This window comes from Lepisma saccharinum, chromosome 2 (assembly GCF_977018435.1).
Source record: "Lepisma saccharinum chromosome 2, izLepSacc3.1, whole genome shotgun sequence".
Classification (NCBI taxonomy): domain Eukaryota; kingdom Metazoa; phylum Arthropoda; class Insecta; order Zygentoma; family Lepismatidae; genus Lepisma; species Lepisma saccharinum.
The window spans coordinates 88,979,249-89,006,306 of NC_139230.1; the positions used below are offsets into that span (position 1 = coordinate 88,979,249).

Consider the following 27,058-nt stretch of genomic DNA (forward strand, 5'->3'; position numbering starts at 1 on the left):
GGAGGGGAGGGATCCCCAAAGGCTAAGGGAAGGATACACTGACAGAAAACCAAGGGTGGGGCAGACTCAAAAGGCATGGTAAAGCCAACTGCCCTAGGGGAGTAAACCCTAAATAAATCCACCCTGTGTTGGGCCAATCCCCCACACAAGGGTATTAACGGATTCAGAGAAAAAACAGGAGCCTCGGAATGGAGAGATCAACACAACAACGACCGGACTGGAAAAGGAAAACGAGAATGGGAACGTGGAATATTAAAACTATATTAGGAAAAGAAGTTGAATTAGTACAGGAAATGAAGATACGTAAGATAGACGTAATGGGAATTAGTGAAGTAAGAAAGAAAGGAAATGGCATACAAAGGCTTGAGGAGGGATATACCTTGAGATATTCAGGTGTTGGACAGGGAAGAAGAGCAAAAGAAGGGGTAGGAATTGTAACAAGTCAGGAATATGAAACAAAGGTCAGTGGGTGGGAACCAGTTAACTCAAGAATAATTGTAGTTAAATTTGATATAGAATATAAAATATCATATATCCAAGTATATGCACCAACAGAAGATGCCTCTGTGCTTGATAAGGAAGAATTTTATGTACAACTCCAGAGGACAGTAGATAAAGAAGTAATGGAGGGTATTAGGAGAAACATAATGGATGTTAAAGTTATAAGAGGTGAGGAACTGGGTACAGACCATAGATTACTAATAGTGGACACACACTTCACGAGACCACCAAAGCCCAGAATGAAAAAATACCAAACAATTAAGATAAATGAGTTACAGAAAAAAGAGAAGAAGGAAGAGTATAAAGAAGGTAACAACCAGACTGACAGAAGGGCCAGATGTAGAACAACTAGAGATAGAATAAGTATGGAAGAGAATTAAAAAGGCAGTCATAAAAGCTGCAGAAGTAGTATGCGGAAAGAAAATAGTAGATACAAGAAAAAAGAAAACATCTTGGTGGAATGAAGAAGTGAAACAAAAAGTAAAAAACAAAAAGGAAGCATGGAAAAAATATGTTGTCTCAGACAGAAGAAGATAGAAGGAAATACATTGAAAAGAGAAATGAAGTCAAGGAAATATTGAAGGAAGCTAAAATAACATCCTGGGGAAAATTTGGAAATATGGTTGAAGAGAAAGCTAGAGAAAAGAATACAAGGCAATTTTGGAAAGTTGTAAAGAACTTGAGAGGAAAATATGGAAAAACAATAAGAACCATTAAAGATGGAGATAAATTGATCACAGAAAGAAAGGATGTGTTGGATGTATGGCAGAAACACTATGGTGAAAAATTCCAGAAAGAAAATAATAACCCAGAGGAGGTAGGGGTGATATATGGACCATACATGGAGATACAAGACTCAGATATAGAAGGGGAAATAAAGGAAGATGAATTACAAATAGCAATAGAACTGATGAAGACAGGAAAAGCAGCAGGATCAGATGGAATAAATCCAGAATTAATATAATATGGAGGTATGGAAGTAATTAAGAATTTAACCAAGATGTTTCAAAGAATATGGAAGGAAAACAAAATACCAAATGAATGGAGGAAAAATATCATTATCCCACTATATAAGAAGGGCAGTAGCTATGACTGTAATAACTACAGAGCAATATGCCTCTCATCAGTAGCTTATAAATTATACACAAGAATACTAGAAAGACATCTCAGAAAAGTGGTGGAGGAAGATATGGAGGAGGAGCAGGCAGCATTCCACCCTAAAAGGCAAACACAAGATCATATATATACTATAAAAATGATTATGGAAAAAAGAATTGCCAAGAACAAGGACACATATCTAGCTTTTATAGACCTAAAAGCTACTTTTGGTTCAGTCCCTAGGCAATATGTATGGGAAGCATTGGAGGCAAAGAAAGTACCAGTAAGATTATTGAATGCAATAAAAATTGTATATAATAATCCTGTAGGAACAATTAGAGTAGATGGCGAACACTCAGGTGAATTTGACATTGAGAAAGACATAAAACAAGGCGACAGCCTCAGTCCAATCCTATTTAATGTCTTTTTAGACGAAATTGCTACAATATGCAAATGACAAACACACAGAACGAAAATAGGTATGTGGATATTAATGCCAGTATATATCCAAGCACTATTATATGCCGATGATATCGTACTGATATCAGATACACCTGAGAGACTTCAGCAAGCAGTGGAAGAATGGTATGAAGAACTTAAAAGGAAAGGCATGAAGATTAATATAGAAAAGAGTAAGATCATGCGGGTGATTAAGGAGGACAAGGAAAATGAAGCCCTGAATATAATATGCAAAGGGAAACAACTAGAGAAAGTAGAAACATATGAATACTTAGGAACTATCATAAGTAGCAGTGGGAAAATTGATCAAGAGATAATGAATAGGACAAAGAAGGCAGCATCAGCATATTATCAAATGAGTAATACTTTAGTGGGAAAAAGAGAGATCAGTACAAAAACAAAAATGCAACTCTACAACTCAATTGTAGTTCCCATCATGGGCTATGGTACAGAAAGCTTAGCACTCCAAGATAAACATCTAAGTAAATTTCAAGCAATAGAGATGAAATATCTTAGAACAACAGTGGGGAAAACTCGAAGAGACAGAATAAGAAATGAAAGAATAAGAGAAGAGGTAAAACAAAAGAAGACAATGACTGAAGTAGTAGAGGAACGCCAGCTGAAGTGGTATGGACATGTAAATAGAATGAATGAAGATAGGAAAGCCAAGCAAGTGATGGAGATGAGGGTTGAGGGTAGAGTAGGAAGAGGCAGGCCAAGAAATACATGGGAAGATAGAATAGAAAAGATAGGATTAAAATATAGAAAAACTAAGAATGAAATTAGAAGAATGAGTCGAGACCGGACGGAGTGGATGAGATGGACAGAACGAGGTACCCAACACTTAACGGCATAAGGGAATGGAAGAGAAGAAGAGAATATACTTAAGGGTCCATAATGACCATAAGTGGCGACGCAACCAAAAAAAAAAATTAAATCAATCAATCTCATGTGACGGATACAGATATATTATGGCACCAAAAGTTGGCATTATCTTTTTTTGAGTTGTTAGTGTTGTGTTTCTCAAAATTCGCATTTTTGTTTTAGAACATTTTTCTGCCAAATATACCAAAACTTGATACTTCATTGTGCTTTTAAACTATTATTTTAAATTGTAGGTCACATGGTCTACGTATTTTCGTGGTAGTTTGATATATTGGAACAGATTTTTGAGGAAGTAAAATTAAAGTGCTCCCCTGCACTTTGCCATGAAGGTGTATAGGGGTGTGGAGTTAGGGCCAAACACTTTCTTGATCACGGCCGAAGGCAGGGGTGATGTGATCAGCACCACGCTCCTGGCTACCTTTATCCCTCAAAGTTTCCTCCAGGTATTCACTTGATATGATGTTGGGTGGGCGCCGGAGCAGTTTGAATAGGTGGAAAAAAGATCCCAGTTCTCCCCCACAGGGGATCGACCTCGGGTCTTTCGCATGGTAGTCAGACGCCCTAACGACTGAGCTCCATTATTTCTTGCACGACAAATGCCGATGGTGCGCAATTCAAAACATGCTTGGTAATTCAAAATACATCTCGCGCGACAAATACTGAAGATGTGGCTCCCGTGTGACTGTAGATACACACTCGATCTCCTGTTAGAAGCCTGCCACTTTGCTCTGTCATGCAAATGGTTTTGATAGAAGTTGAAAAAATCGTGGGAAATACATGATTTAATGTGGCTGTCGGAATTATTGCATGTATAACAAGCATTATAGTTCACTCTTCAATAAAATGTTGGAAAACTTGAATGTTCTATGTACACAAACATGGCCTAGAAAAGACAAGAATGTTGAATTTCATGGATTTTTTGTTGGTTTAGGACATTTTTTTAAAAAAAATCTCTAACAACGCCAACAATTCGCATTATTTCAATATTACGAATGGGTGAAAAATGTGTTCAGGCACCATAAACACAACTTCGCAGCAATTACAATTTTTCATGGTTTTCGCGATTGCGAAAAATCGATGTCCCTACTAATTGGAAATTACTTTCTGGCCACCCCTCATATAAATCAGTAGATGGAAAGTGAAAATTTAGCAGAGTTGGCAGAGAAAAGTGAATTCTTGAAGACAGTGATTTGCTCTTATGATTGAATGATTCGAGTAAATATGATATTAAAATATTTAGGTATTTATTATTAGTATTTTATTTCATAATATTGGACATTAACTTCCCTCAGTGAGAGATTAATGACCATTTCTCACGAGTATAAACAGTCAGGACAGAGAGTGGCATTCATTTCATTGCAATACTAGCGTTGCAGTAAATTTGAGGTTGGGAGCATGCACGTGCCAATTTTTATAATGTTCACCAATGCAGATTTAGGTTTCACTTTTTCGTGATAATTTTCAATATATATCCAGTTTTGTTGGATTCTTCTTGATATCTAAGAATAATGCAATGTCATTGTAAACGTATGTTAACTTGTGTGAAACCAGTAATAGGTCAGGATGATGAAAGAAAACCTTCGTAAGCACTGCTACATTAAATAAGGTGAAGTGAGCCAGAAGAGTAATAAAATTCCAGCAGCATGTTTGCAGTCTAAAGCTCTTCTTGTTATGCATGCGGTTTTTGTTGGATGTTTCAGTCCGAAGACATCCAACAAAAATCTCTTCCATACGAGTGCCATGCATGCAATTTCTGTCACATGTTGTACTTTGTCGGGTGGCAATATTCAACAAAAATCATATGTATCAATGGAGCCTATTTGTTTCCATGTTTCTTCAGTTTGTCCAACAAAATGCCTTTCTACGACCGGACCGCGCCACGTGCTCCCATCTATTCTGTCACCTTATTACTCCCATACGGACAAGAAAAAATGATAATTCAATGCATTTTCCACGTAATATTTAGAGGCTTGACACATTTTTCTGCCCCTCCTGAAATTTCTCTCTCTCTCCTCCTGCCATCAATGGTTTCTGGTGCCGTGGTTGTGTTGTGCATAAAAGGGGCCTAAAAGTTGAGCCCGAAACTTAGCAACAAGATTCCCTGTTCCTGTGCCGAGTTCCATAACGATATTAAAAAAATCGACAAAATTCCCTGACATTTCCATGACTTTTTTTGACACCTCAAATTCCCTGACTTTTCCCGGTTTTCCAGGTCTGTCGCCACCCTGTATAGGAGTAACACTGACATTACCAACATTATATCGTCGCTCCTCTCTTCCTCCAACATTTTTCTCACTTTTCAGGCCTCTAAAAGAATCTCGATTCTTCTGTTCCATCCACAATAATTCATGACTCCTTATCAGATCAGCAACTGAAGACAAGGTTTTACTTTTGACAGTTAACAACATTTCTCGAAGCCTAAAAGGGAGTAAGTTTGCTATTAGGTTGACACATTTTTCTTCCGATAAGGCAGGTTTGAGCAGCTTCAGTTGCCTCGCCTTGTCCCAATAGAACTCTTCTACACTTCTTCCCTGACCTGGCACAAATTTCTGTGTTAGAACTTGAGCTAAACAGGCAGACTTAACATTTTCTGACTCAAAAGAATCCAAAAATTACTTCTTAAATACGTCATGGTTTGTAAACTTTTGTTTATTTTCTATATACCACATTTTAGCAGTCTTTACCAACACTAAAGGTATCACATTCAGGTACTGATGCTTGCTCAGGGCCATGAGATTCAAGTTGTCTTCCACATGCTGAAGAAATTCAGTGGGTAACATTTCATCTGTCTCTCCTGTAAACTTGGTTAACTTCGACACTTCACTGTACTTAATCCCTACTTCCTGCTTGCTAAGAATAATCGTCACACCATCTCTCTTCACTTCCTCTCCAGCATCAGTCTTTACTTCATTCTTAATAAAATCTTTAAATGGGTTAAGGTCACTACACTTTCTAGAATCCTCAGTTTCCTTGAATCTGACAAAATCATGCTCTAATACGTCAACCCTATTCTTTATAACCTGTATTTCAACATCAGTTTCCTTGAACTTGCTTTTATTAACATTCCGTTCCTGAACCAAACTTTCAACGTTCCCTTGAATGATATTACAATCATATTTCAACTTTTCCAGTCCTGTCTGACATGATACTTTATTTTCCTTCATAACATCCTCCATTCTATCCTAGCGACTTGCACCTCCAAAACCTCTTTCCTCCATTTTGTCATTTATTTTTTGCATGGAAGCATTTATTATTTCCTTGAGTTCCAATTTATTTTGCTCCAATTTTCTGTATAAGTCTTCCTGCACGAGCCTATCTTTTTCCTCTTTCTGTCTCTGTTCTAACTTATCTTGCTTTCTATCTTGTTCCATTTTTTCATACAATCTCTCCCATTTTAGCTTATCTTGTTCCTTAATTTTCTTCCCATTTTAGGCATAAGTTCTCCTGCGCTAGCCTACTCTGTTCCATAAATGACAAAATTGAATTCAAGACATCATTTTCCATTCACCGACCAACGTCAACGTGAGATACATTTTTGTCACTTTCTTTCGAAACACACCCTGTTCTTTTTCCGTTATTTTTACTCCAACGGCAGGTTCTTTCTCAACTCGATTCTTGCATCGTTCACAGAAAAAATCTTTATCAATATCAGTTTCATGTTCTTTATACTCTTCCTCACTCATTCCTATACAATTCTTATGCATCCATTGTTTGCAGCCTAAACATTCTATCGCTCCATCTACTTTCAACAACCTTCCACAACAATCCAATATTTCCTCCCACTCCACTTTGGGTGCAAAGTCCTTTTCGGACGGAGTCTTTCCTTTTGTGAGAACCATGTTGCCGACACACACTGACCAAAGTTACAACACAATGATAAATGTTTACATAAACATTGCCCACAACAACGCAAAACAATGCCTGTTACCCCTTTTATTTTTCCTTTCACCAAGACAATCTAAGGCACCTCCCGGGAGTTTCAGACACCATATAACATTAAAAGTTGTATTTAGCTTACGAAATGCTTTTGCCTGTTTTCGTTCAAGATACAAGCAGGATTTTTCAGTTTTTTACAAAACCTGATTAAATGAGTGAAGCAAAGATGAAAACTAATTTTCACATATTTTTATTACTCATATTCTATTTTTACTTAAACAATCGCAAGGAGCCCCTTGATAAGTCTCCTTCACCTGATTTACACCGGAAAATCCAGATACAGGGATATACAGAGAATGCCCTGATTGTCTTGGTGAAGTTTCAATTTATAAACCTTGCATAAAATGAACACATGATAAAAAAAATGTAACACATTGGAAATATTACTCATGGTTTTAGCTAGCTAGCTTTTTGTAGTTCAGCGCTGTACTTGTTACCTTATACTGACCGATGCTAATAAGCCTTAAACCATATTCTCGAGAGCTCTCGACACTTAAACAAGGCTCACTTATCACTAACAAAACCACTGTTGATGTATCTTCCTAATTTCTTAAATGCAATTCCTGATCATTCCGCTTCAGTCTTTAGAAGCCACCTCTCGACAATCCGATCCGGTTACGCTGCAACTCTTCCCTTCTTCCAGGCTGCAAGTTAACCCTTCAAGTTCCTTTTTGGGATCGAACTCACTATTCAATTCCATGTTTCAACGTAACGAAATATAATAAAAAATGTCAACTGCTCATGTCACTGCAAATTTTCCAAGTTTTGCCAGCAACGAGCGTGCGAACAAGAACCGCAAGTACGCGACCTAACCGCCGACTGCACTCTTTGTGCACCAAAAGTCCAGAACAGTCTATTACTTAAGAGGGGAGTGAAGTGTTCTTTCTCCTCATTTGTTCCGGAGGAAAAGTCTTACAATAATCAGTTATAACACCTCATGACTTTAGTGTAGTGAATTGTGTTCGCCGATGGGGAAACAACTGTTTGAAAGACTTATCATTGAACAGAGTAACTGTCGATCCAGTATCTACTTCACATTGTACAATTTGCTTATCAATACACAGATCAACCATGCATGGTTCTGCTGACACAAGAACGTTAGTGCCATCTATAGCTTGTGCTCTTGGCTTGAAAGTAACACTCTTTGCTCCTGAACAAGTGAGTGTTTCATCTTCCACTTGTGTATTTTCTATGTTCGATGAAATAGTGGAAGTACTATCTTCTGGTGGATGAGAATCACTAAATTTAACGTGCAATAAAGACAAACCATGAAATTCATTATGTATGCTTTGTTCACTAACAATAGCATCTAAAGGTTTAATATTAGACTTAAAAATTTGGTCCGAGGTAATTGTCTTACTCGTAAGTTCATGGATCTCTTTCCTAAACTTGTATTTTACATGCCAATGACCTTTCTTCTTAAAAAATGAACATACCAAATATCTTGCTGGACATAGTCCAGGATCATGTCTTCTGGAGCATCTATCACATTCTTCAATGATTTTATAACTTCTATCCTGAGGATTAACAAAGTTCCTTTTCTGTGCTTGCGAGGACTGGAAACCTGGTTTAAATTTCTGTGTCCCAGCAAATGCAACTAGATTAGGACTACATTCCTTTTCACGATGTACGAACATTTGTGTTTCCTGTTGAATTAATTTCATTTGAAGCACAACATCTTGACATTTTGCTGGAGTCAATATAGGCTCAGACAGTAATTTCTTTGTAATGGCATCAGACCGAATGCCTACAATTATTTGCTCTACAATGGCTTCCTGTAAGTACTGGGCAAAACTACATTTAAGTGCTTGTTGCTTAACACGTACTATAAATTGTGTTGCATTCTCGCCACTTTCCTGCATGCACTGTCTGAACTTGAAACATTCCACATATTTGTTTATTCTCTGGCCATAATGTTTAAGCAGATTGTCCTTGAGGGTCAAACACGGTTGCTGTTCGACTGGTTCTGGTGCAAGAATACTTTTCAGCACCTTGAATGTTTCAGATCCTATAACTGCAATCAGTATGGGTACCTTCCTGGCTTCATTAACATCATGAGCCAAACAAGACTTTTCAAACCTCGTTAAATAATCATCTTCTTTCTCTTCCGAATCTGGCCGGAATATATTCAAACCGAACATATTTATAATTGTGGACAACTTAATATCACGATATTGTAGATATAATCCTTATCATACTGATTTAAACTTGCCCTTGTACAATTATTGTAAATAATACACAAACAGAGTAATATTGGTTCTTACTGTAGAAATTGATCAAACAGACACAATTTCTCTTTGCATATACCTATGCTGGAATGATGATTGTCCCTACTCTTCATGACATCTTCATCCCTACTTCTTCTTACAAAGAATCACCAAGAATATCCTGTACGACTGTGCCATAGATGTAAGCCTTGTTATGTGTGTGATTCCTTATCTATGCATGCACAAAACATACAAAATATGTAGGTTCAAATTAAACAACATAACTTTAATGCCTGGAAGCCATTCATTCACGTGCATCTTACACCTGGTTACTATGACAACCAATCAATAACTTGCTATAAAATACAAATTCTTCTTCCTCTTCATGCATCTATCATAAATCACACACAGAAAAGAAAAGTTTATATTCTGCAGCTTGGACTCATGTTCACTGTAGAAGAAGAATATATATGATGTATGTACTGCAGTATAAACAGAAAGAAGTGCTAGGTAACAGGTGTTGATGAGAAAGTACTTTAGCCAGTGTTTACTGCGTAATTGGTGGTGTGTGAGGTTCAGAACTACTATACCAGCTCCCCCCCACCCCCCATCACACCAAAAAAGCCATCCTATTTTCCCCAGCCCTCAGAGGCCACAACCTCAGCTCATCCCAAAAAAACTATAACCTATGCCTCCATCAAGCCCTAATCAATCAAGGCTACTCCCATCAACAAATAAGTCACCAGAGTCACCTACCACACCCACACCAAGCAATCCAAAACCAAACAACTCCCCTCCTGCATTGATCACCCAATACCACCCTCACCTTATGAAGATCAAACACCCTTCACCCCCTCCTTCCCATCAGTCACAGTGATTTGGGATCACACAAGGAATATCTTTTGGGACAAACCTGGAGTCATCTTCCCTCCCTCCTTACCAACCAAGCCAATACCCTCAAGACCATCTTGGTTGAAAATACACAGACCCACCCTCACCCTGCTCCCCTCAGGTGCAACACCTGCCCCATTTTCATCATCTCCCCTCTCTACTACTGCTGGTAAGTTCACTCTTCACCCGAAGGGTACCTGCCACTCCACCAGTCTCATGTACACCCCTCAGCTACCGAATCTGTGGGGACTTTCATTTTGGCTTAACATCTAACCCTGAACATCAGAATCAATAACCTAAGTTCAACTCAATCAACACTTTCCTTCCTGAACCTCATCCATGACCAAATATGCATCAAACACTTTATCATCGATGCATGTTACCTAGCACCTCTTTCTGACTACGCTGTAGTACCGACACCATCTTTATTCTCCTTCTACAGTGAACATGAGACCAGGCTGCGAAATATGAAACTTTCTTTTCTGTGTGTGATAAGTGTTTACTGTCTCCTACTTTACAATTAGCCAAATCCAAGATATCAAATTCCAAAATTTACTTACTTTAGTTAATCTGATATGGAATTACCTCATTTTAACATTACAATCTATTCATTTATGTTTCAGGGAATGAAAAATGCAGTTGCAAATGAATATACAGTACACTCTCGATTCTACGACCCCGGGTATAACGACCCTCTCGAAGTAACGACCCTTTTCCCGGGAACCGTGAAAAATTTAGAAAAATATAGAAAAATTTGAAAAAAAAAAGTTGAAAAATTGAAGGAAATCGGCCGAAAAATGCATTGTTTTTTTCCCCACTCATTTCCTTCATGAGCGCTCTACCGCTCACAATTGGGTCTGAACTAAAAATAGACACCACCACACCATGCTTGAGTGATATCCAATAGCACTTGACCTCTGCCCTCCCCTCCCTCAAGCGCACCAATGTTACCCCGCACCCGACGGCCGCTACCCAACGTGCCAGGCTTGTTTTGCCACGCTTTCTCTTGGATACGCGAGAAGAGAAGATCGAATGTGTTTGGATGTTATTTTAAATCGACCTTTTGTTTCCTTGTCCTAAGAGCTGCTGAAAACTCACGGGGAAGGGTGGGAGCAGCCCGAAATGACTGCTGGACTTGCAGTCGTTGCCAATGTGTATGGCAGGTCAAGCTCTTTCATCGATAAATACACCACCTTGAGAGATAAGATCGCAGGAATGTTCGAAAAAACAGATGTGTGGCACCTGGAAGTCTGGCCCATCTGTCCAGTTCAGCAGGTTCCCGTGAGTGAGCAACTCTCGGCCTTGTAGCCGACAACTTCCGGTAACCGCTTTTATTCAAAATGTATTCTTTGTTCCCTGCAACACTTCATAAAAAAGCGAAACTGTTAGAGATAATTAAAACCACATAGGTGAACTAAAGATCGTCAACCCGCTTAATGCGTTGTCATCCAGGTTTCCACAAAAGTTTACTTCGATCTTACGTGCATCATAACTCCCATTTCCCACTTCATATGTTTTCCTAATTGTGTCGATGTCGTAATATCTGCTAAAAAAGTGTTCCGTTGGCTTACTGACTTCTCCCTCTTTTCCTGTCAGGAAACGTAGGGGGGGGGGGGGTGCGATGCAGATTGTTTCAGCCACGATTTTCTTGCTGATGCAGGCTGATTACAGGCGAGGGTGGAAAAGGACCCATCCCTCTTCCTTTCCTTTGACATCTAAAAAGGGGCAACCAGTTCTGGATATATTCTTGAAAACGAACAAAAACCATAGAACAAGTAAAACAAAAAGGTTCCCCCCCCCTTTCCCCAGGAAGAAAAAAGTTATTGTTTTGAATCTCGCAAAGCTGTTTTGATTTGACGATAACGAAATTCGATCTCCAGAAAGCAAAACAAGAGTTAAAATAACTTCATGTTCTGCGCCTTCTGATAAGCACAACTGTAAATTTAATTTACCTTTCTTCAGAACCATTCATGTGGAGGAAAAAAAAAAGTGTGTTCAATGTAGGAATGTTCGCTGAGACTGATTAAAAAGACATTATTCAAGGGGAAAACGTTTGGAGGGGTGGGTGTTTGACATCGAGAATACTCCTAAATCCAACATTAAATCGATTAACGTGAGAGTAAATAACGATCTACCAAAATGCGCAGTTTCATAAAGCTTGTTTTCAGTTCATTTTATGCTGATGGGCTAATCAGGACTAAATATACAGTTTAAAATGAAATTCAATTCCAAACCCGAATGATTATCAACTGCCACGTTGTTTAATGACCTGTCCTACAATACGCTTTGGGTGAAAATAGATCGCAAGTTGCGCATTTCCTTTTTCAAGCTGGATTACAATGCAAGTCAAGGAAGGAGTTTGGACTGCTCCCTTGAATGGGGAAGGAGGGAGAATGAAGTTGGTTGAAGCAAAGAAAAGTGACTTTTTTTTTTTTACGATGTATTTTACACAGCCGAACCAGAATGAAAATTACAGCCCTGCCTTTATTTTTTTTTGTCTGGTACCTAGAGAGGTTGTGTTGTTTCTCCCGAGAGATCTAATCTTACCAGTTAATCTTGTAACAGACAATGCTCCAGTAAACCCGTATAAAATCCAACATTCATTCTGCCTGATTATCTCCCGGCTTTTGCTGGCAACAGTCTGACTGGTGTCAAGATTCTTCGAGTTTGGCTTGCAATAAGCGACAGATTGTTTTCCTTTCCATAGGTCTCAGTGGAAACGGGTTTCTCATTAACTAGAATTGTAAGAATTTCCTGGAAAAGCAACGACTGTGCACAATTGAAACAAAGTAACATTATTTTAAATTCTCTTTTGTGAAAACTTTTTCATGTTCTATTTTCCTTCTCACAACATGCATCCTGTGCATAACAGGTTGTATAAATACCAGGATAAATGGTATTACCATCTCCTAGGCATCTTTGTGTCCGTTTCAGCTCCCTTTAAGCTGAAAATTGGTGCAAATTCCAATAACGACCCCTTCGAAATAACGACCCTTTTCCCGGGAACTGTGAAAGGTCGTTGAATCGAGAGTTGACTGTACTGGCATAAAGCACAGAATTCTTCAACCCAATAAAAATTCCACAACTTCTTCCTGTTATAACTGGTTACTCAAATTTCTTTTCAATTTTCAAGCTCTGCAGCCACCCTGAAAAACTGGGGGAAAAAATCCAAGTTGGTAAGGCTGTGGACCTAGGTGATTTCATATGGAATGATGGAATGTGACAGTCAGCATGAGGTACACACTACATTTAGCTCCATGACATCATTTAAATTTAGGAACTGTGTGAATGATAACTGCAATACCACAATGAAGGTTGTCAAGCTCTATTCTTCATTAACATTTAGAAGAACACATTACTAAATGAAGGACACCAGAAGAATTTTATCAATGAAACTTACGTCATGCCATTTCCGTTCCTTACTACATAGCATTTCACTGTGTTGCTTATGTAACCATTCAACTTCCTTCTTTTGATCTCTTACAGCATCCATGGTCTTTACAAGCCTTGCCTCTAATTCATAGTATTTCCTTTTGGAATCCTCCAACTTATTCATCAGATCCTGATTTTCAGCCTGAAAAAGTTGAAAGTTACATAAGGTACAAAAAGTACAAAGTACACATATAGTTTTTTATGATATTCTAAAGAATTTTTTTGGTTGCTTCATTGGACAAAAAAAAAGAGAAATTAAGATCAGAGCTAAGCAAGCTCACATTTAGGTGTAACTGGTATCAGTAGTATGCACCAAAACTGTCAAAGCAATGCAAACTGGTAAGGAGAAGCAAGAATATTACATCGGTGAGCTGGAAAAAAAATGTATGAGAAAGATAAACAAGAGGCCATATTGTGTTGTATTTTAGTTTGAGTTTTTGTTATTTTAAGACCTTTTTATTTACAGAAGTCAAATCAAGACTGGACCTACAGTTTAAAGTGGGATCCGAACCACTGTGTGCCTCCAATGGGTATCGAATCAGAGATCCCTTGATAACAAGACAACAATGTGACCACTGCTCCATGCTGTATTTTAGTTGTTTCCAAGTGATTTTACCTACTGAAAAGTTATAAACAAAACTATGATGTCAGCACAAGACATTTAGGCTATGTACACATAAAAAAAAAAAAAAAAATAGTGAATTTGCAGAGCGAGCTCTTGAGGTGGTTTTAAATCCTACATTCAATACCATCAAATGGCAGTCTCAACATTTTGTTCACCCTTCCTTGTGACAGATTGAGAGACCAGTACAAGAATTTACCATAGATTTTCCTGGAAACACTGGATCATAAACCCTCACCCTCCTGGGAAGAAAATCAAAGGCATGGGTAAGTGAAAGCTGAACCCAAATGTGGCCATGAAGGCATGGAACTGCTTAGTTAATGCTGTGGAAATTAAATTAACCATTCAGAGCCAATTCTTGCGTGGAAGCTCATGGGGGTAAGATACGTGGATGTTTTTAGTAAACCACACACCATGCTAATGCCAGGTCAGGTGGTTGCGGAGTTCTTCCTAAAGAGGTTTGATTTGCTTTATTTTACTTTACTTTTGTGCCACCTTTGGCTAATTGCAAAGACAGGCATGAGGTAGTTCCGGAGTTCTTGCTAAAGAGGGATGAAGATTGTTTTGAAATTAGCTCTGTTTTATCTACGTTTAGGCGGGAAGTTGATTCAACCACTTCTTCTTGTCCTCTTCCAGTCTTTTGTGTGACTGCTGGTATTGTCCAATGAGGGCCATTTATTTCAGACGAGATTAGATTGGGACCATACAGCTCTGAATTATGCTACTAAAGATGATAGAGTTTCAGTATGAATTTTTGTTTCAAGTCCACTTTATGCACAGATAGGCTAATCAGGATTTCACCTACAGTTTCTAATGGGATCTGAACCACTATGTGCCTCCACAGAGTATCAAACCTGGGATCTATTGGTTACAAGGCAACGATGTTACCACTACACCATCAGGGAGGCCCTTCTAAAGATTTATGTAAAAACTGTTTATGATAATGCACATAAAATATTAATCAGGAACTTTACTTTTCACCAACTGGATGTAACATTATTTTCTTTGTTCATAAATATTCATTTTAAATATTTTTTTTACATTAATTTCCTTGCCAGGACAGTTTTTTTTACACAAATGTTAGCAGCCTTAACTACACATAAGCAAGATAATGATTGTTCATTGATTTATTGATTTGCTTTATTCTACTTCACTTTTTGTGCCACCTTTGGCTAATTTGCGAAGATGGGGATGAGTGATGATATGATGAAATTGATGAATACACACTCAGAAACATCCATGACCAGGCAGGGATTTGAACCTGGGACCCCTGGTGTTGTAGCACGATGTGCTAACCATTTCACCATGGGGGCCAGCAGCTAGATAATGAATACTTGCCATTATATCTCTATTCTTAAGTGTCGTTTTACATATTCATGATAACAATAACAATTTTTTTGTCAAGAAACAAAGAACAATATAGAAATTAACATTTTCTTTCCTCAGTTTCTTAATTTGTGGTTACATATACAACATTACTCCATACGCATCACAGTAACTAATTGTAAATTAATTAATTTATAAATTATTACCAAGAGACCTATGTAATAACGCATAAAATAGAAACACTTTTGTTATTATATTTCCGAGACACTCCCCAAATTATATTTCTAGATACGTACCTGGTGATGTGATGAGTAAGTATGACTCAATATCTAGCCTTTGTTATTTTATACTGGAATTATATAAGTATCGGTATTGGTAGGAATCTGTTAGGGTATTGGCATCAGCAAAGAGTGGTATCAGCTCCACCCTACTAATAAGAGAACTCGCCAAGCTTTCAAATTATCCTATGTAAACCGGTAAGTAATAGTTGTAAGATAGAAGCCATAAATCACACAATCCATGCTCTTTAACCTCTTGTAGACAACTGGGATCCAGCAACTTGAAACTTGTTATATTTGAAATGGCTAGGTATATCTCAGGAAGTAAAATGTTGACATTACATCATGATAAAGTCACAATTAGAAGAAAAAAAGGGTAAGTAAACAAGAAATTCTTTTTTGGTGACTTCCTGCAGCATTACTCTCAATTGGGCCTCCCCGCTGGCGCAGTGGTAGCATCGTCACCTTGCAAACCAAAGGGTCCCAGGTTCGATACCTGGTGGAGGCACAAGTGGTTCACATCCCACTTTAAACTGTAGGTCCAGTCCCGATTAGCCTTCCTGTGCATAAAGTGGACTTAAAACATGAAATCAATCACTCAAGGCAGTAATTTATTTTATTAAAAAACATAAACTAACGTAACGTTTCAACCTTCTAGCAAGGTCTTCTTCAGACTCTGTATCAAGTACAAAAGTAACCAGATACAACAAGAAGGGTAATATATATACACAAACATTACTCCCTCCAGACTATTTAGAAAGTTGTTTGGAACTTTCTAGCAGATGACTTTCACTTTCCAACTTTACTTTCACCTAAAAGGCTAAACACTTCCATATAGAATGTGGTTGGACTTTTTAATCTCACGCTCTTTTCCCTTCATTTTTCTTCCTTCTCCTCTCCTCTTTTTCTCTTGTCCTTTCCACTCTTTCCAACATCTTCTTCCATTCTTTGTTTAACTTCAGTCCCCCATTCCAGTTCATTGTGTCTTCTTCGCCTTTCTTCTCTATTTCCTTGGCTTCCTTCCATTTTCTCACTAGCATTCTCTTCTCCCTTCCTATCTGCTTAGCCTCATCCCACTCTATGTCATGTCCTGTTTCTCTCGTGTGTTTAAATATTGCATTTCTCTCTCTCTTAAGTCGTACATCATCCCTATGTTGTTTCAACCTGTCTTTCAGCCTTTTTTTCGTTTCTCCTATGTACACACTCTGACATTCTTTACATTTTACTTCGTAGATAATCCCTTCTTCTTCCTCTTCTCTGTTTTCCTTTTTCTTGTTAGCATTCCTCACTATTCCTAAGATGCTTCTTCCTCCCTTCCTGTAAGTTTTAATTCCTGCTTTCCTAAGCACTTTGCATATCTTTTCTGTGGTCTTCCCCATACTCCTTATTCCAAACCTTCTCTCCTCTTTTTCTTTCTCTTCCAATTCTCCCCTGCCCGTTTTCTTACTTCTTCTGTTTATGTCCAGTCTATCCTGCTTCTCATAGCCATTCTTTTCCAGCTGTTTCCATAGGCTATTTATTTTGCCTTCTTTTTCACATTCTTTCATGCATATTTTCTTGATTCTGTCCTCCATATTCTTTATAAAATTTATTTTTGTCACCTCACTTACATCACTTCTTTTGTGGCAGAATACCCCTGCTGCACACTTCTTCTGATGCCAAGCGGTTTCAATTTCTTGTCCTCTTTTCCTTTTCATCAATATATCTAGATAGCTTAACTTGTCTTCTTCTTCTATTTCAAGTTCCAATAATATCCCTCTTTCTTCATCTTGAATTTCTTTGGCAAAAATGTCAAGCTGCCTCTTCGTTCCCTTCCATATGCCAAAACAGTCGTCCACATATCTGCAAAACAGAATCATTTTGTCACCTCCCTTTCCTATCACTTTCTTTTCCCATTCATTCATAACCAATTCAGCCAATGCTGGGCTTAGACTGGAACCTATATTTAGTCCTTCACTCATTAACATTATTTTATCTCCCATTATACTGTAACCGTTATTCCAAATGGTTTCCAGCACCTTCACTACCCTTTCACTATCCCATTCTCCTATAATTTCTTGTCCCATTCTCTTTTTAATAATGTCCAAAACGTGTCCCCTCTTGATGCTCGGGAACATACTTTTCACGTCTAAGCTAAATATTGTCGTCTTCATCTCATTTAACTTAAGTCCTTTTATGAGGTCTACTACTTGTTCACTGTTCTTAACTGCTCTGCTTTCTTGCTGTGTTACTAACACGTCAATAACTTTCTTTAATTTCTTTTCTAAGGGTTCCAAAATATTGTTTCTACAGTTCATTACTGGTCTTAACTTTATCTCCTCTTTGTGTATCTTTGGAAAGCCTTTCAAACTTGGTAGTCTTCCTGTCTCCTTTATGCATTTCTTGAATCCACTCCTCCTACAGTCTTTAATGATTCTTTCTTTTATAGTTTGTTCTTCACCTGTTCCACAAATCTCCTCATATCCATTTTCTTTTACGTCTTCAAACTTCCTCTCGTACCATTCTCTTTCCATCACCACAATTGCTCCACCTTTATCTGCCTGCTCTATCACCACATCATTTCTTGTTTTGATTTTCTTCATCCCTTCCCTGGAGGAAGGATATGAGGAGATTTGTGGAACAGGTGAAGAACAAACTATAAAGGAGACAGGAAGACTACCAAGTTTGAAAGGCTTTCCAAAGATACACAAAGAGGAGATAAAGTTAAGACCAGTAATGAACTGCAGAAACAATATTTTGGAACCCTTAGAAAAGAAATTAAAGAAAGTTATTGACGTGTTAGTAACACAGCAAGAAAGCAGAGCAGTTAAGAACAGTGAACAAGTAGTAGACCTCATAAAAGGACTTAAGTTAAATGAGATGAAGACGACAATGTTTAGCTTAGACGTGAAAAGTATGTTCCCGAGCATCAAGAGGGGACACGTTTTGGACATTATTAAAAAGAGAATGGGACAAGAAATTATAGGAGAATGGGATAGTGAAAGGGTAGTGAAGGTGCTGGAAACCATTTGGAATAACGGTTACAGTATAATGGGAGATAAAATAATGTTAATGAGTGAAGGACTAAATATAGGTTCCAGTCTAAGCCCAGCATTGGCTGAATTGGTTATGAATGAATGGGAAAAGAAAGTGATAGGAAAGGGAGGTGACAAAATGATTCTGTTTTGCAGATATGTGGACGACTGTTTTGGCATATGGAAGGGAACGAAGAGGCAGCTTGACATTTTTGCCAAAGAAATTCAAGATGAAGAAAGAGGGATATTATTGGAACTTGAAATAGAAGAAGAAGACAAGTTAAGCTATCTAGATATATTGATGAAAAGGAAAAGAGGACAAGAAATTGAAACCGCTTGGCATCAGAAGAAGTGTGCAGCAGGGGTATTCTGCCACAAAAGAAGTGATGTAAGTGAGGTGACAAAAATAAATTTTATAAAGAATATGGAGGACAGAATCAAGAAAATATGCATGAAAGAATGTGAAAAAGAAGGCAAAATAAATAGCCTATGGAAACAGCTGGAAAAGAATGGCTATGAGAAGCAGGATAGACTGGACATAAACAGAAGAAGTAAGAAAACGGGCAGGGGAGAATTGGAAGAGAAAGAAAAAGAGGAGAGAAGGTTTGGAATAAGGAGTATGGGGAAGACCACAGAAAAGATATGCAAAGTGCTTAGGAAAGCAGGAATTAAAACTTACAGGAAGGGAGGAAGAAGCATCTTAGGAATAGTGAGGAATGCTAACAAGAAAAAGGAAAACAGAGAAGAGGAAGAAGAAGGGATTATCTACGAAGTAAAATGTAAAGAATGTCAGAGTGTGTACATAGGAGAAACGAAAAAAAGGCTGAAAGACAGGTTGAAACAACATAGGGATGATGTACGACTTAAGAGAGAGAGAAATGCAATATTTAAACACACGAGAGAAACAGGACATGACATAGAGTGGGATGAGGCTAAGCAGATAGGAAGGGAGAAGAGAATGCTAGTGAGAAAATGGAAGGAAGCCAAGGAAATAGAGAAGAAAGGCGAAGAAGACACAATGAACTGGAATGGGGGACTGAAGTTAAACAAAGAATGGAAGAAGATGTTGGAAAGAGTGGAAAGGACAAGAGAAAAAGAGGAGAGGAGAAGGAAGAAAAATGAAGGGAAAAGAGCGTGAGATTAAAAAGTCCAACCACATTCTATATGGAAGTGTTTAGCCTTTTAGGTGAAAGTAAAGTTGGAAAGTGAAAGTCATCTGCTAGAAAGTTCCAAACAACTTTCTAAATAGTCTGGAGGGAGTAATGTTTGTGTATATATATTACCCTTCTTGTTGTATCTGGTTACTTTTGTACTTGATACAGAGTCTGAAGAAGACCTTGCTAGAAGGTTGAAACGTTACGTTAGTTTATGTTTTTTAATAAAATAAATTACTGCCTTGGTCAGCATATTTAGTTTTTCATAATCATGGAAACAAGGCTTAATGGAGTTACAATCACTCAATCAATTACTCTGAATTGAATAGAAAAATTCTAAAATGCAGTAGCACAATGTATCTCCAACTGTGATTCATATAATTGAAAATTGTTCCATAGTTTATCATAAAAGATCATTAATACATATTATGGAGAAGAAAAAACATAGTGGTGTTACCATCTATTCCTAAGCAATCTATTGGTTCTAGCAATGAATATGTATCCTAGTTTCTTGAAATTAATGTACCAGAAAAGACCATCTTCAGGGAAACTGTTTCTTCTTTCCACCTCTGTTTGATCAGTCTTTAGTGCCAAAAATAGTTTCAGACAGTGGGATGGGCATACAGTCTCTACAATAAAACAACATTTACCTATCTTTCTGCTAGGATAGGTACTTACCAGTACCTATGTTTTATATTGTGTAATCCATTTTTTTAAAAAAAAATGTGACAAATTACCAAACTGAAATCAAGAAAAGTTTACATGGTTGTAGGACCCTGTGATCACATAATGAAAAAAAAAGTTCTCTCCATGATAAATACTTTTCCTTCTGTGAAATTTCTTGTCCAGCACTGCACATTTGTTAATCCAGTATCAAGAGTGTTACAGGCAGAAGGGGCTCCCACCTGTTAAGAGTTAGCAAAGCAGGCTGTTAATTGTTCCTGAGCTGTGGTACTAATCAAAGAAGAAAGTGATTGCACCAATCCCTCTCACCTGCATAAACAGACTATTGTAGTTAAGGATTTTATGGTTTTGACCCTTAAGTCTGCCAACTTGCTATCTATTATGTGCACACGATCTACAGACAAACACCACCAATATACCAAAGGTCATAAATAGGGAACGGAACTTTATGTGCTAAAAAACTCAGAAATATTTATTTTTTATGTGTCATAAATGTTGAAAATATGTGATAAAAACAGGAAAATATGTGACAAAAATAAAAACATTTGGTAACAAAAACAAACTATAACATGCATTTTAAACACCTGAAATCAGTTTCTAAATGATTACCTCTTAGTGAGCTATTTTTTGGAAGAGTTGCAGTGGATCACCATAGTTTGTTTCCAAATTCTCCATTGTAAATCTGTCACGATTATCTCTAAAAAGCATCTTATATTGTGAGAAAGATAGCTCCACGTCACAAGAAACAATTCTTGCATATTTGAAGCACGAAATGTCACTAACGCTGAAGTTTTCCAAAGCTTCCTCTTCCTCTACTTCACTTTCCAAAACACGTGCAATTTGGCACAAAGTTTGAAAACCTTGTTTTTTCCCAAAAAATTCTGTACATTTAGACATTTGCACTCGTGCGTTAGATCCAGTGAATTCTTTCAGTTTCGTTTCTACTATACGCGGACGATTCAAGCTTTCGTATGGAATTGGAGAGAAAGGACAGGTTTCTTGAGATGTATGCCAATTCGACTTTTAAGGAGGGCTCCATCAACAGTTCTTGCAGAATTCTTCTTTGTCGAGATCATTTACAACAGATACAATTTTTTCAAAGTTCTGGGTATAACATCTGCATCCAACCAAGTGCCCTATCGCGTAACTACAGGTGTAGGGGGAAGGGGAACTTCAGGACATTTTTGTTTAAAAATGTCTATTCTTCTAGGCGACTTGATAAAAACTTTCTTCCCATTTGAAACCAGTTCATCGACATTGGGATAAAGAGCTCTTATCTTTTCACATATTCTATGCAACGCATGAGCCACACATGTAACGTGCACCATTTTGGGGTAGCTAACAGCAAGGCCTACTGCATGTAAGCTGCAGCATCTGTCAAGAGAAGAACATTGTCAAATTTTATGCCTTCCGGCCACAATAGCTGAATTGCTTCATTAAAAAGCCTTGCTATCGTTACGTGTAGCCAGCCCCAGCTACTTACAGCTATTTTCTCCCAATAGGATCGTAGGCGAGGTGCCAGAAGTCTGCCAGCGAGGGTGCTTAAAGACAAAACAAACCTAACACACTCGATATGAAAGAGGTGCGGAGAATAAACATTTTTCCTTCGAGGATTTCGAGGTAGATGAAGTCAATGAGCGATTTTATGCATTTAAAATGAAAATTCGCAAAATATGTATTTACATACGGAAAACTGGAAAATATGTGTTTTTATGTAAAATAAAATTTGCTGTGTTGACATATAAGGCTATGATCAGAATTTTGGCAAAAATGAGGGTCTCTATCTTATCGCAGAAAAAACATTTATTTACCTGAAGTTCCTTTCCCTAGTCATAAATGTCAGGTGACTGAAAGAGTCTTTTATATACAGGGTGTTATTTTAATGGCAGCCACGAACCACAGAAAAGTATAGACGGCATCAAAACAAACAACTATTCTCAGTAATATTTTTCTCATTGGTGCCTCATTTCAGCACAATAGTCGTTCAAAGAAGCCTGTTTTGCCACCTGTGCATGGCAGTAATTAATTCACAATTTCTTGAAAACTACACATGATATATCAGTTGTCTTTTTTTATCTTTAGTATACATATGAAGGTATGACATACTCGAATTACAAAACAATATAGCTATTGGTACTATTATTAACAAGTGAAGTTTGGAAAAGTCCTTATTTTCCTTTCGTTACCTGCATATTATTATGGGATAGATTCATAGAAATTCATAAACTACTGCATCTTTTGAAAAAATTAAAATTCTACAAGCAAGAATAAGTAAAAGCAACATTTTAAGCAATGTCCAACCATTAAGGATTTAGGGCGTGAACATTGCGGCAAGTACCCAATATTCGAAATTTGGCAGACAACATGGTAACGCATGGCAGCAATTAACGTGCCATTTCTTGAAAACTATATACTATATTTCAGTTCTGTCTTTTTGTTCATCAGTATGCCTCTAAAGGTAATACATACTCCAATTACAATACATCATTCTTATTATTGTATATTAATATTATTATTATTAACAAGCCCCATTTGAAAAATACCTTTGTTTCCCTTTGTTACTATGGAATAAATTGAAGATAAGAGGCTATAACTGCTCAAACACTGCATCTCTAAAAGCATTACATATCCTCATTGAGTGGTCTTCTGTTATGCATCTCTCTAAAGTTGGTCCATCCAGCTTCCATAGGGCCAACGCTAGAAGCAAAATTCTGCACATTTTTCCGAAGCTGGCAATGCTGCCACAATAATGTTATTATTTCTTTACTCAAGAAGTATCAGTCTGTTTTAACTCTTTCGCTGCGGAATTCTCTGGCACACAGTATCCCTTGGCTGCGTAATTAAATTTGAAAATATATTTTTTTTTTTATAAAAAAATAGTTTTCACAATTACATTGCATTATATATGAGAGAGAACTTACAAGTCATTCCTTGCACTGTAAAACCATTCTGTAGTTCCTGGTGGTATGATATTTTGAAAAATTTTGAAATTTTGAAAAAAACAACATTTTTTTAGAAACAATAATTTTACACACATTTTTTTTAGAAACAATAATTTTACACAATTACATTGCAAAATATGTTATAGAGAACTTACAAAAGTAATTCCTTGCACTGGAAAACCATTCTGTAGCCCCTGGTGGTATGATATTTTGAAAAATTTTGAAATTTTGAAAAAAAAAACATTTTTTTAGAAAGAATAATTTTACAAAATTACATTGGAAAATATGTTATAGAGAACTTACAAAAGTCATTCCTTGCACTGACAAACCATTCTGTAGTCCCTGGTGGTATGATATTTTGAAAAATTTTGAAATTCCCGCACCTAGATCAATGCTGTTTTGCACTCTGCTTCATGATGTTACGGATGGCGGTACAAATTCTTCATCAGACACTACACAATCAGTGTCACCAATTGAAGTCTCATGAAAACTGTCGCTATTAATGTCACAACTTAATTCACCTTCTGATTCTGAGTCGGCAAATAACAGTTGAGTAACATCATTATCAGACAAGTGTTGACGACTTGATGAAGCCATGTTGTTTACATTCGAACATGCATTTAAAACTGACATGTCAGAGCACTCAACACTCGTATGTCAAAGAATTCTAAACGGATGCGAAATTAGCGACATCATATGGATAAAAACAAACCTACAAGTTCAAATAGTTCAAAATACTATCAACAGATGTCAGAAGGCTACTAAAAGCGACGTACTTCGAAAATGCGACATCCGCAGCGAGTGGAACTATGAACTCGCAATAATGCGACTTCCGTGGAGCAAGGCACCTGGCGTGCTGTGCATAAAAGCGACAACCGCAGCGAAAGAGTTAACTCTATTATATCTAATGAATATTCTATAAACATATACAATAAATATGAATCATTGTGGTAAACACATCAAATTTTCAGAATATGCCACCATTAAACACTTATTTTCAACACATAATTGACAGTACACAAAAAAAAAGTTATTACAATATTTAACCCTTAACCAGGCAACCAGGGTCTGTCAGACACTGTTGCTTATATTTTTTGTCACATACTCCAAACAATACTTTCTGCGAACATGATATTTTTGACTTTCTTTGTTTCTTTCTTTTTTCTCATTTCACAATATTTGACTTTGTTTGATAAAGAAGGTCGGGCATAAAAAAATATTTTCCATTTCACTTACGTAATTATTGCAGCAATATTTTAATTCAAAATTTGTAAACATATAAACAAAAGTTGTAATATTGTTTGCATATGTATTAACAAATGTTTAATAAAAAATAAAAGTATTTAATAAGACATCACATAAAAATATTATTAACGCTAAAATTTAAAAAAAATATATATGAGCAAATAAAACAATTTCCTCACACTATCTTCCGCCGTAACATGTTTCATATACTATGCTGCAAAAAAATACAATTACGATGATGATGATGATGAATATGATGGAATTAAGGTCATAACAATGATTATTTAGGTTAAATATCATGTTACTTGCTTATTTCCACAGTGATGCAACATAAAAATATCACATTAGAAGGTCAAGATCCATCAAGACATGTTACAAAAATAGCTTGCCCAGATAAGAATTAATCATGTATAATGCACAGTTTTTACCAAAACACTGTGGTGTGAATAATACACAAAATAATTGGGACAGCCAACATTAAAACCACACATTTTTCACAGGGTGGCTACAAACAAGCAGATATGAAATTCCCTGACTTTTCCAGGACAAAATTTACATTTCTCCCTGACAATTATAAACTAAATGAACTACGTAAAATAAAATACTACTGATATTCTTGTTTTATTTATGCCTAATTGGTAGGGATCTTGATTTTTCATATATCGTTTTCTAAATTGGTGCCATTCTCCCCCTCCCCAATTCACATTTTCATTTTACTGGAGAATATACCTAAATTTATACATTCATGGTGTTTTTAAAGTACTGTTTCAAATTTTAGGTCTCATGGGCTATGCCTCTTTGCGAGTTTGATACCTGGAAGTTATTTTGACAAAGTTATTTTCCATACCCCTTTTTAATCTCAAGGTAAGGGTTTTAGATAAGGGGATTTTCCCCAATATATACTGAAGGGTGCATAATGGGCATACTGGGTGGCTCACCCACAAATTCTAAATCAATCAATCAATTACGGCAACAAAAATTGACTTTCTCTATGGTGTTATATTTTCCAAAATTTGTGTTTTTATTTTAGATTTTCCTGCCAAATATACCAAAACGTACACTTTCATTGTGCTTTTAAACTATCATTTCCATATGTAGCTAACATTGTCTACGTATTTTTGTGACAAGTTTGATATGTTCGAACTGATTTTTAAGGAAGCTATTTTCCATTATTTCTCGCTCCACAAAGGGGATGTTACGACTCCCCTGTGGCGGTAGGTGAGCACTCAATCACTGCCAAAATCACACATCTTAGCTTGGTAATTCAAAATACTTTTCGCGCCACAAATACTGATGATGCAGCTCCGGTGTGATGGTAAATACGCACTCGATATCCTGTCAGAACCCTGCCACTTTGCTCTGTGGTGAAAATTGTTCTCATAGAAGTTAAAAAATCAGGGGAAATATGTGATTCAATGTGTATATTGGAACTTTTTCATGTATAACATGCATTATAGTTTTCTATTGGATAAAAATGTTGGAAAACTTGCACGTTCTATACAACAAAGATGGCATATTTTGTTTCTATAAGCCTAAAAAAATACAAGAATGTTAGATTTCAACGTACTTTTTCGTTGTTTAAGTACAGTTTTTAAAATTGTCAAAAATGTCAACAATTCACATTTTATGTCATATTTGCATTATTTCACTATTTTTAACAGGTGAAAAATGTGTCCAGACATCTCTGCACATATATAAACACTACTTCACAGCAATTAACATTTTACACTGTTATCACATTTGCAAAAAATAAAGGTCCCTACTAATTAGAACTTACTTTCTGGATGTCCCTCGTATAAACCAGTAGATGAAATGTGAAAATTTAGCAGGGCTGGCAGAGAAACGTCAATTATTGAAGAAGGTGATATGCTTTTAGGACTGAATGGTTTGTGTAATTAAAATATTTACATATTTATTATTATTATTATTTTATTTCATAACATTGCGCACTCAGTGACAGATTAATATTCATCTCTTATGAGTTTAAGCAGACAGGACAGAGGGGGTGTTAATTGCAATACGAATGTTGCAGAAAACTTGAGGTTGGGAGCATGCGCTTGTCAAATTTTTATAACATTTACCAATGCAGATTTCTCTTTCACCTTTTTGTGATACTATTCAACATATATATATCTTGATTTGTTGGATTCTTGTTGATATCAAAAAATAGTTCAATGTCGTCGTAAATGCTTCGTAACTTGTGCAAAACCAGTATTAAGCCAAAGGGAAGAAAGAAAACCTTTGTAGGGATTGCTACATTAAATAAGGTTGTGAGGCAGAAGAGTAATAAAATTCCAGCAGCATATTTTCAGTGGTGCAGCAGACTGAGGCTACGTTTATGCATGTGATTTTTGTTGGATGTTCCATCTGACACATGTCATACT

The 27,058-nt window shown here is 36.8% G+C and overlaps 1 protein-coding gene across 2 annotated transcripts in view; it reads right to left on the reverse strand.

Annotated features, from left to right (window-relative positions):
* Positions 1 to 27,058, reverse strand: part of LOC145984463 (uncharacterized) — a 189,249-nt gene that overhangs the window by 93,648 nt on the left and 68,543 nt on the right. For both annotated transcript variants that reach the window (XM_083118122.1, XM_083118123.1), the window contains exon 4: positions 13,378 to 13,551. In XM_083118122.1, coding sequence (XP_082974248.1) covers positions 13,378 to 13,551 — 174 coding nt within the window. The remainder of the gene's footprint in view (positions 1 to 13,377; positions 13,552 to 27,058) is intronic.